At 32.6% G+C, this 12,199-nt stretch overlaps 1 protein-coding gene across 1 annotated transcript; it reads right to left on the bottom strand.

Moving 5' to 3' along the window:
- Positions 1-2,432: 2,432 nt before the first annotated feature.
- LOC149535471 (uncharacterized) lies at positions 2,433-11,620 on the bottom strand. Its single transcript, XM_089804398.1, has 2 exons — positions 11,030-11,620; positions 2,433-4,318 (listed from the first exon to the last, which is right to left on the bottom strand). The coding sequence occupies exon 2, from the start codon at positions 4,300-4,302 to the stop codon at positions 2,872-2,874; it is 1,431 nt and encodes a 476-aa protein (XP_089660524.1). The 5' UTR covers positions 4,303-4,318; positions 11,030-11,620; the 3' UTR covers positions 2,433-2,871.
- Positions 11,621-12,199: the final 579 nt, after the last annotated feature.

Here is a 12,199-nt window from a genome sequence, read left to right as displayed (position 1 = left end):
CGCATCCGTCTCCCAAATGGGTTTTTTTTGTGAGTATGCAATACAATTCATCCTTGTCTATCAGATCTACTCAATTCTACATCCTGTTCTTTGAGAGACGTTACACAACACCACTATTGAATACACCAACAATAATGTGACACCTTCCAGTATATATTTTGCCTTTATTTCATTGGGAGACAGATAAATATGCTCCCACGATTGGAGAGATGATTTTTTTTTAATTATTTTTAATTAAACCTTGTAATGGTTGCCCTTCTTTATAGCTATGCTATATGGACATGCTATAAATTAGTATTTAAAATTCTTAAAATATAAGTGCAATTGCCAATTCACCATTCTACCACCCCAGTTCAGAAAACATTAAAACAACCATCAAATTTTATTAAAATAGCCAAATATTTACATTGATGAGTGCTTCCCCTGTAGAAAGCCTCTCACTTTTAAATTAAACAATTGCTTGATTGATGTAAAATCATCATTTAATTAATATAAAATCATCATTCACCCTTGGATATCTTGCGTCACTCCACTTGTATTCTTCAATCAATCAAGTTATTCAAATTATTAGCTGGTAGACTTTTTCATGAGGGCACAACCCACGGTTTTCGTCTCACACAACCAGCCTCGGGTATCGTTTGACATAAACAAAGCAGAAGAGGTCGACGTAGGATTGAAAAGCATGCAGAGGAGAGTATCATCGTTCTAGAGCGATTAATGAAGTGACTTGTCAATGCCTGCCTATAGACAAGTAGGGGGAAAGTTGAAGTGCATGAAGCACCTTCACGTTATAGAAACAAATTAACCCCGCCAAAGATGCTGCATAGGGAGCAGAGGAAGCATCTAGCTTTTCCAAAAAATTGGGAAAAATAACCTACACGAACCCAAATATTTTCATTGAAGGCCAAAATTTGTGGTTTTCCATTTGAATCTTTAAACCAAATGCTATCAGCAGGTGTGGAGCAAAATTTCACAATCTTTGCTAGCATACATCCAGTGTGTGCCGAATTGGTACTTTCGAACAAGGTGTGGACCTGGGTTTTTTGGTCAGCTGTAGTTCGTAGTGCAGTGGTAGAAAAGTATGCAAAATGCAGACGCATAGAAGGCATGTGAACTGTTTAACAAGATACCTCAAGGAAATGTGGTCTTCTAGACTGCAATGATTTGTAGTATATGCAGAAAATGGATTTGTTGATAACGCTTTTAAAACTTTCAAGCAAATGCAATTGGCAACTGTAAGATCGTCCTCCATGTATGTATCAGAATGGGGTCTTTAGAAAAGATGATGGAAGAGTTGCAAATTCTTATAATTTAAAAAGAATCCATGCAAAACTACAATAATTATGACCAAAGTTAAGGTATCCATTTGGTTGATGCAATTACCTTCCAGGTATTCATGAAGCCTCTAAAGAATAGACAGAGATCATTTCATCAATGCTAATGGTGGAAAATGAAAAATTATCCTTGTCCAAGGCTTGTAATGTTCCAAACAAATAATTAGGAAGGCATGATGCCTAGCCGATTGCTAGTGTATTATGGTCAGACGTACTTTTAACTGTAGTTGCACTACACAGCAATTTTTAGAAGCAGTTGTCAAAAAAATGTACTACTGTTTTATTGGAAATCTAGCTGGTTGCTATTGTATTATGGTCAGACACACATTTAATTGTAGTTGCACCTTCTACACTATACACTGCAATTTTTAAGAGCAGTTGTCAAGAAAAAGTACTCCTGTTTTATTGGAACAACATTTCAACTCTCTTTTCTTGACTACTGACTATGGGGTACACCATTATACTTCCTCAGGTGCAAGTGCTAGTTTTATTTTTTTACATATTTGTCTCCATTCCATTCTCAGGTAGAAATGAGATAAATTGAGTACCAAATTTCTATTAAAACTTTTCAACCGTCTATTTCATATTTTGGTACACAGTCTATGATTCATTGTCACAATGAAATTATCATAAAATATATAAAAATTGTAAAAACTACTCTAAAAGACATCGAATTTTTGAAGACCATATATAATACAGCATTTCTGAATTTGACTATGTTATTTTTTTGGTCCATCAATGTTTCCAATAATACTAAACTATTCAGCATCAAAATAAAATTAACATGATATAAAATACTAAAAACAACTCTTGACAGATACATAGTGAGTGTTTCACTTTTTGACTTTGAATTTTTTTTTTTAAAATTAAATAGTATTTCATCATCGTAGAAAAATTTATACAAAAGATATAACATAGTAAAAGTAACTATTTGTAAGATGTCAAATTTCCCATCCCTACTTATTACAGAGTAATTATAGATTTATTTGTGTATACTTTCTTGTTCATCAAAATTTGTGATCTTATATAATGATTTCAGAATGAGTCTCATTACTTGATAATTTCATGTAATGATGAATATAAATGCAATTCAATACATTGGGAGAGAAAAATATATATACAATTATTATTATTTCCAACGGAGGATAAAAATATAGCGAGTCAATTTCAAAAAAAAGCTCATAACTAACCCTATGAAGCTCAATGGGCACACTCGCTGCGGTTAGAAAACAATACTAGGCAGTTTCAAACTTTGTACGCTTTGTTTTCTCTTGGATTTTAGACAGGTCTCAGCAATAGAAAAACAATTTAATATTTATCCATCAAAACAAGATCCTACTCTTACACTGTTGTCTACGCAGACTCGTCCAGCCCAACACGTGTAATCTTTAATTGATAGTTTCACTTGCACATTTCGAAGCCACCCATATAGCTCAATGGCATGCGTAAGTCCAAAAAACTCAAAACAAGAAAAAAGAACAAGTTTTCTAATGTTCTGAGACGGAGCAATCTCTACAGAACAGAAATCACTGTTTTCTCACTTGAAGTTCTCGTATTTGCGATTCAAGATCTTTGATATCTCCTCACAAAGAACCTGCCAATCTCGTTCATACTGGCCATTATGATCAGGATGGTATGCTACTATGGCTTTTCTAAGAGCCCCTTTAACATTGTCCTTTGTTCCAATGTTACCCATCACTCGCTTCCTGGGATCTGGATGACTGTGCTCCTTGTAAATGAACACCAAGAAAGACTCTGCACTCTTTTCCCCTTCACGCTTAATCACACTAATTGGTTCTTTAAGCCCCTTTGAATCTTCTTCATGTCTTCTTTTATATTCTTCCTTCTCCTCCTGAACTTTCCTCCTCTGGTACTCATCGACCTTGTGCATTGAGTATTTGTACCACTCCGACTCCACTATACGAGGGCTCATAATAGCCAAGGCAATTTTGACACTCTCATAATGGTAACGATGCGCCTGCTTGTCCAATTTCAAGACAGAAGAATACACTTTCCCAATACGGCTAAGTGAAATGGCTTCACTCTCCAAATCTTTGTATTTGCTTAGAGAAATAGAATGTCTGTACCAATCAATGGCATCCCACACAAGTTCTACACCAACTTCTTCATTGTCAAGCAGAGCTTTCTTGAGCAAATCATCCCCTTGACAGCGTGCTTGCACTGATTCACATATGCATTGATACAGTGAAACCTGCTCTTTCAGGCTCTCAAATTCTTTTATCATATTCTTATCTTTTGTAGAATACACAACTCCCTCTGCCTTCACCAATGGTGGGTAACAATCTTTGATTTTACTCAAACAGCGATTGTAAACAGTGTCTTCCATTCTTATCCCTTCTGTGTCCTCCGCAATGCATTTGATGCTCTGCTTGAAAACAAATTCCAGGCGAAGGCAAAAGAGGATAGTTGCTAATTGCTTTTTCCTTTGGCTGCTTGTTGACCCTGCATTTTCCATTGCTATACAGAGCTCCACCAATATGGGCTCGAAGCATATATTGTATTTGGAGAGCTGTTCCTTAACCCACTCAATAATAGCGGTTAGAGTATCTTCTTCTTGCTTCAGCCATATTGAGGGTTTGTTTCCAAGCTCCCCAAACTCAAGAGCCAGGATATGGAACTCCATAGCCTTTGATATGTGCTGTTTGGCAGCCCAGATGGCTGTTAAAGCTTCGTTTCCTCCCTCTTCTTTCATGTATATGTTCCATTCTTCCTTTCCCCATAGCCAATTCACTGAACCTAGATTTTTTAAGCAGGAAGATTTCTCATTGCTATCGCTGGGTCCTGCAGTATCAAGTGCTTCTTCATATAGCCGATGAGCTCTACTTAGCTTGTATCTGAGAATGCAAGGTCCATAACTTCCATTGGCCACTTGTCGGTATATCTCGTTTCCTTTTCTCCTGAGGGCTTCGCTGCCAAATACTTTACTGATGGATTTCTGGGAAGCCATTTCTTATGCCAGCAACCTTGTGTAAAAGTAATTTAAACATTGTAAAATGAAAATCAATTGGAAATACTTGGAGGCTAGAGGAAAGAGCTGATATTCTCAAAGTGGATACAAAAAAGAGTTCACTTAAATATGAAGGCAGAGGCAAGATAAACGCACCAACTTATATATAAGCAAGCAATTGTTCTATGCTCTTGTTCTTCAAATATAATGCTCGAGATTAGTATAAACATCCGTAATTACTAATTTCGTATTGGGAATGCTTTTGGAGATTGAATGTACGTAATGCTCTGAAAATCTGAATCATTTATATGAGATAAGAATATAGAATAGATACGGTTATAGGTTCTGTGTTAGTTTAAACTCTCGGTTATTTCCTTTTGTATTGTAGATGCTTGATACTTAATAGAAAAAAATAAAGTACAATGTTCAGAATATTAAGTTGAAGAAGTGAAAAAGCCTTTATAGGGTTAATGCTCTGTTTTTTCCAAAAACTGGGGGTAAATATAGTTAAAGAAAATGAAGATGCATGATTTACAACAAATAACTTTGCAGCCACCAAAGTGGTTAAGAATTAAAGGAGAAGAAACAAAACTATGAAGAATGTATTGCACAAATTCGCTAAAACATTAACCTTACAAGAAACAAGAAATATAGATTAGCAACGAGGGAGCGGTTGCATGAAATAAATTCAAAGAATAAGGGATACCAAGTATCTTTTTCGATAATTAGATACGGAATTTGTTTTCCAGGAAAAATGTAAAATATAGTTAATACCACTAAAAAGTTGGTCTAGATCTTACGAGATGGTAAACATTTTATACAGAGTTTGAATAAAAGGATACATTGAAATCTTGGGATTTTTCTCAGAGAAGTTATAAATGAAGAATTTAGACAAATATATTAACAGGAAACATTTAGAAGTTTAGAATTGTTCTTTGAGGTGACGTCGCAAATAAAGGATTTAAGGAAGATGAAAACGAGTAGCCTTAAAAACTTTGGGATTGTCCTTTGCACTGAAGCTGCAAATGAAGAATATAGGGAAAGAGAAAATAAAGACATTATTAAATGGATTGAGAATTTTTCAAACAACGTAAGGTTTAAGAGTTAAGTAAAGAGAGTTGATTGTGATAGCGGAGATCCAATTAGTCAAAGCTTCTGCTTTTGATTTTTCACATAACAAAAGTGACTGAGTTTTGCATAAGGTTAAAGGCCCTGAAGAAAAATACAAAATAATAATATGATTTATTATCTAAGAATCCTGAAAAGGTGATACTGTAAAACATGTTTGTCAAAGAATTATTAATATCAATACTGTCAATGAGTCCCCTGAGTTTATGTAGAAGCACAATGATCAATGTGTTACAATTATAACTCAGGTAAAGTTTATGAAAGAGAAGTGTCTCAAAAGGAAATGTTAAATTGAATTTTGTTAAAGAATTATTAGCATCAATATTGTCAATGAGTCCCCTGAGTTTATGCAGAAGCATGATGAAAAAATGTTGCAATGGTAACACAAGTATAAATAATTAAAAAGTAATACAGTGTTTAATAATGAATGTTAATTAAAAAGTAATACAGTGTTTAATAATGAATGTTGGCTTGTTATATTTTCTATGAATAAAATTTAGTTTGATGGATGTTGATGGAATAAAAAAATTTAAAATCCTCAAATAAATATTGCTAACAAACATAAGAAAATTTCTCAATAATCTTATAGAAAATTAGAAGATGATTAGAACATCTAAAACATGAAGGATGGGCAGGAAATGCTTGACTAAAAAAGCAAGATAATGGAAAATACCCAAATGAATAAGAGTTGATTTATAATATTAAGTTCAAAAATAGCAACAAGAAGGAAAATTCCTCTTCATCTACCATAGATGATAATAAAAGCTAAAAAGATAGAAATATTCTAATACTTGAAAATGTTACTAAGAAAGAACATGAATGGACTTTAAAAAGATTCTAATATCTTTATGGTTGAAAATCATGTTTATAATGAGTACAGATTGAAAACATTTCAATGATACTATACAAAACTAGATATGTGGGATGAAAAATCTTTAAAATAATATATGTAAATAAATGTTACAATAACATAGGTACCATAAACAAACAAAACAGATAACTACAATGAAAATGTACCAAAACAGATGCAAGGAAAAGAAAACATTTGAAATCAAGTGATTATGAAAATGTTGCTACTGTAAATACTATGTAGAAAGAACTTGAGTCCTTTAATCAATCATAAGCCACTAAAAGCACACGTATCAAATCTTCGACATTTGAGTTTGTGCTACAATCCAAAGCATGACGTGGAACAGATTGATAGAACATGGATGTTTTTGTCTAATCACGAGAAATCAAAAACATCAACTCTTGTAAACATCTTTACAGTTAAAGAAAAACCCTCCATAAAACTCCAGAGCACTATAACGCTTTTGCTCTCCATGAAAGAAGAAAAAACTTTACAGCGTCGACAAGCTCCTCCATCCGATTTCATCAACAAGAGTATCGATTGATTGACACAGGAATGTCTGCATATGCATCAATTCTTGGGCTCCTCGTAGGGTTTCCATCTCTCGCCCCTAGGAAGGGGCGAAAAATTATTTCGGAGTAACTTTCCAAAGTAAGCAATAAAGAAACCAAGAGACCAAAAAAAATCCTATAGGGGCTGAAGTTAAGGTAGAAGCACAATGATCAAGAGGTTACAATAATAACATAGGTAAAGGAAAGAAATATGTTTCAAAGGAGAAGCGAAGTTGAATTTTACTGGTGTATACTGCAGTTATATTGGTAGAAATAAAGGTGAACGAAATTACATATCATAAAGGATGATATTAATATAAATGAATGCAAATTTGTGAAATGTAGTTGAGACATAATTACTATATTCAAATAAGGGGGATTTATATGACCGCTTATCTTGTAAGATATGATATAAAATTATAAGAGTTTGACATTTCTAAGACAAATAAAAATAACTTGAAAATATATATTTTAAAGACAAAAATATAGCTTTAATATAAGTTTTCTTAAAAATAAACAAGATGGATAAATTTATTAAAAATTCCTTTTACAAAGAGAATATGATTCAGATTAGGCATCCCATACAAGATTCATTGCTGTATTTGGTAAAGGTGAGGTAATGATAATAATGTAAATTGAATGAGAGAAGATGGTGATATCTTAGATAAGAGAATGGACCAAAAACTAAAGTTAGATGGAGCTTAACTTAAGAAACTATTTAAAATTGGACAAACACATTGAATATTTAAGTGTATTCTATTCAAAAACATAAATTGCACAAAATGGACACTTTGCCACTTGGTGAAAGAATATCTAAAGGACATGTGTTTAATAAAAACCAATAAAGAAAACAATGTAGTGATTAATATACCATGAAAGAGCTAAGAATAAGGAAGATACAGAAATAAATAAGGATGCATTATGACACCTCAATTTAACAAAAAAAGACAACTAAACTAAATGTTTAGATATGATAGATACGAACGTAATGTAAAAGCACCTTCATTAAAATTAAAAGAAGTAATGACAAGGAAAAGTCATCTTTGTCAATGGTAGAACTGATGAGCTTAAGAAAGATTTAAAAGTAGTCATAGTTGAAAATGTTACTAGTGGTCAAATGGCCCTTGGTCTACTAGTGAATTTGAAAGGCTCACAAAGAGCCCACCAGGGATCAAGTCTTGTTGAGTGCAAGGCCCCCGACATCTAAAAGGGATGAGGCCAGGATCGTGCACTGGGCGAATTTGGCAAAATGGATACCCCTCAGTCCTTAGTTCTTAACCAAAGAGGCTAGGCGAAAAAAAGCTCAATCTCCATCAAAAAAAGAAAAAAAATGTTACTAGTGAAGATTACTAATTATCAATATGATCAAAAAACCTTCATAGTTGAATTGTTACCAAAGAAGATTACCAATATATTTAGAAAACATATCATAGTAAAGAAAGAACATGAGGCAAAACATCCAAAACACAAAATTGGACAAGATTAAAGTTTTATAATAAATATTAATGGACAAGATTTTCATGATGAAATTAGGTGACACGTGAGAAATTAGATTATAAGATCTAAAAATAAGTAGCCACAATACAAAAATTCAAGAAGAGATAATATAGAAAGAGATTGAGATGAATAAATCCAAAACATCTTAACCCTTGGGAGGAAGAATTAATCTAAAACATCTTATTATACTTACCAATTATTTTTTCTAATATAATTTAAAAGAGTGTAAGGAAAAAAATATTCCATTTATCTATTAATTCAAGTTAGATGGAGCTTAACAAAACTAAAGTTAGATGGAGCTTAACTTAAGAAACTATTTAAAATTGGACAAACACATTGAATATTTAAGTGTATTCTATTCAAAAACATAAATTGCACAAAATGGACACTTTGCCACTTGGTGAAAGAATATCTAAAGGACATGTGTTTAATAAAAACCAATAAAGAAAAGAATGTAGTGATTAATATACCATGAAAGAGCTAAGAATAAGGAAGATACAGAAATAAATAAGGATGCATTATGACACCTCAATTTAACAAAAAAAGACAACTAAACTAAATGTTTAGATATGATAGATACAAATGTAATGTAAAAGCACCTTCATTAAAATTAAAAGAAGTAATGACAAGGAAAAGTCATCTTTGTCAATGGTAGAACTAATGAGCTTAAGAAAGATTTAAAAATCGTCATAGTTGAAAATGTTACTAGTGGTCAAAGGCCCTTGGTCTACTAGTGAATTTGAAAGGCTCACAAAGAGCCCACCAGGGATCAAGTCTTGCTGAGTGCAAGGCTTCCAACATCTAAAAGGGATGAGGCCGGGATCGTGCACCAGGCGAATTTGGCAAAATGGATACCCCTCCTTGGTTCTTAACCAAAGAGGCTAGGTGAAAAAAAGCTGAATCTCCATCAAAAAAAGAAAAAAATGTTACTAGTGAAGATTACTGATTATCAATATGATTAAAAAACCTTCATAGTTGAATTGTTACCAAAGAAGATTACCAATATATTTAGAAAACATATCATAGTAAAGAAAGAACATGAGGCAAAACATCCAAAACACAAAATTGGAAATTTGGAAAAAATATAGTTAAGGAGATATCATGGTGAAAAGGGTAAGAGCACTAAAAATAAAGAAATTGGTAATAGATAAGTACTGTATTGTGTCACATCAATTAAACAAAAAATATAGCTACGATTAAATTTTTATAATAAATATTAATGGACAAGATTTTCATGATGAAATTAGGTGACACGTGAGAAATTAGATTATAAGATTTAAAAATAAGTAGCTACAATACAAAAATTCAAGAAGAAATAATATAGAAAGAGATTGAGATGAATAAATCCAAAACATCTTAACCCTTGGAAGGAAGAATTAATCTAAAACATCTTATTATACTTGCCAATTATTTTTTCTAATATAATTTAAAAGAGTGTACAGAAAAAAAATTCGATTTATCTATTAATTCAAGTTAAAAATAAATAGTCAATTTTTATTTGTTAATTGATTATTTTTAAATTAAAAATTATTTTCTAATATTGATTGAAAAAAAATACAATAAATATACAATACAGTCAATATTCACGCACTATCTCTTTATATTTTCAAATTAAAGCCTGCACTCTAAAACTGTTAGAGAAAGAGAAGTTAAAAAATATAAAAAAGAAAGTACAAAATTATCTAAATATATTTTAGAGATTATGAATGTTTTTCCAGAGATAAACATGAAAGGAAAAACTAATATTACTCTACAAGAATTGAAAAAAACAATAATGTTTACTTTCTAGATTTTACGACTGCGTTTCTTTATTGTAAAATAATTATTGAGTAATTATTTGTTTTTCATTATTATTATTATCGTGTCGTCATCAAACAGTACTTGCCTCCTATATAACAAACGATGAACAACTGCGGCTATAATTTATGTTAAAACATCTGTCAATCAGACATCCCTTATCTGTATAGTAACTTTATATCTATACATTATTAAGTAATACTAGTGTGGCCAGAACCACACCTCGTCTCTATTTTTATTGGGATATAAAAAACAGACTGAAGATGAACAAATATCCGAACGATGAAATGGCTCAGATTCAATCCAGAGACCTCGGAGGGCGTTCTACAGGGCTTGGAGTGGATTTACACCGTCCCGTTGGAACAGGTTAAGTCAATCCTGGAACAATTATAATATTTTGCACAATATACCCTACATAAGCAGCCCAGTTGACCTCACACTCTCAGACTAAAGCATAAATTCCCTTTATTATACCCTAACGCTAATAATCGTTTATTAAAAACGGACTTTCAGACCTACCTCAAATCTACAGTGTAATCAGCAAGAACCTCTACCCAATTTTATCAGCAAAACAATCAATTCTTAAGTTCGTTAGGGTTTTGAACTTTTACCCTAAGACACATTTTCCAATGTTAACAAAAAAAAATAGAACAGGAGACAAAATTCAAGGGCTCAGGCCAGCGGCGCTTTAAATCCTTTAAAAAACCGTTTATCATGAAACGAATGGAATATTTCAACAATTTTCCGATGAAAGTCTACAAACCCGGGTTTGAAAAACAAAGAGGTAACGGCGAGGGCGGAAGTACAGATTCATACCAGCGTACTTCGTAATTACTCAAAAAATAAATAGTTCGTACATAAGTAAACCAGGTCTAATTTGAACAAAGCAAAACAATGAAAATACCTGGTAATTTGAATCAATACGCGTTTGAAACTGTTTTCTTTCGAGACAGAGAAAATTGCAGTTCTCCAGACTATCGATCGGTTTTAACCCTCTTTGCTGCTCCATTGAGCCGTGGTACTCGTCTTATAGGAGAGTGCAAATCAGTCATATCGTTCCAATTTTTTTTTGAATAATTTTGGAAAAATATTGCGTAGTGGCCAAGGCTTCAGAAAGGCATATGTCAGTACGGAGGCTCCCACTATTTTATGCTCGCTCACCAAATGAAGCCACTGCATTATCCTCGACTAATCTGTCTAAAACATTATAATATTTGTAAAGTACTGTTATTATATCTAAGGAAATCTGTGGAAATCTGTTACTGTTAATTATAATATTTGTTGAGAGAATATTTTAGGTTATTATATTTGGAATTGTTGAACTACTATACGATTTTCTGTCCTGTATAATGATTAAACTGCATCGTCCAGAAAGATTTAATGAGATTTTCGACTGCCGTTTGATTCCCGTCTTGTTTGCTGCGGTCGAGGAAAAGATTTTGGGCAGGGTTTCTGGCCTTTATGCATATAGCATACCATGCGTGTATCTATATGCATGAAGGCATTACAAAAAAGTCTACGATTTAGCCGTTTCCGGGTTTCTGAAACACTTTCATTCGACCTGTCACTTCATATTTTATTGAAAGGTGTTGCTTCGCACTAAATCATCATTCTTTCGTTGGTTAATCTAAAGAATACTTACGTGGAGACTTTTCCAATGTAAGGAGAAAAGGTAGAGTAGTCCCACCCCAAGCTCTTTAATGTCACAAGGGTATTTCTTAATTGTTCAATAATATTGTTGGTTTGTATTATTATTATGTTTATATAATGTCTTTTTTTATATTAGTAGTCGTTAAAATAAGGGGCTGGCTTTTAGTACATTTCGATGGATAAATCATTTAGTCACAACATAGTAACAAGAAGACATTACAAACGCATTGACTACTGAATCTTTAATATCAAAAATAAATTACCCAACCCAAAAATATCGAACCAGATTCTAGTAAACATAGTATCTCATTTACTAATAACAAAAACAAATTTACTAGCAGACGGCATATTGTTTTATCCCATCTACAAGTAGCAAAAACAAAATTACTAGCAAACATAATGTTCTTCCAACTTTTAACCATAT

Source organism: Cupressus sempervirens, chromosome 10 (genome assembly GCF_028749045.1).
Source record: "Cupressus sempervirens isolate cs-2001-9-10 chromosome 10, ASM2874904v1, whole genome shotgun sequence".
Classification (NCBI taxonomy): domain Eukaryota; kingdom Viridiplantae; phylum Streptophyta; class Pinopsida; order Cupressales; family Cupressaceae; genus Cupressus; species Cupressus sempervirens.
This window is presented reverse-complemented; position numbering and strand designations above follow the sequence as displayed.

Excerpts from the sequence above, each read along its gene's own strand:
- LOC149535471 (XM_089804398.1), bottom strand. The coding sequence starts at position 4,302 with ATGGCTTCCCAGAAATCCATCAGTAAAGTATTTGGCAGCGAAGCCCTC.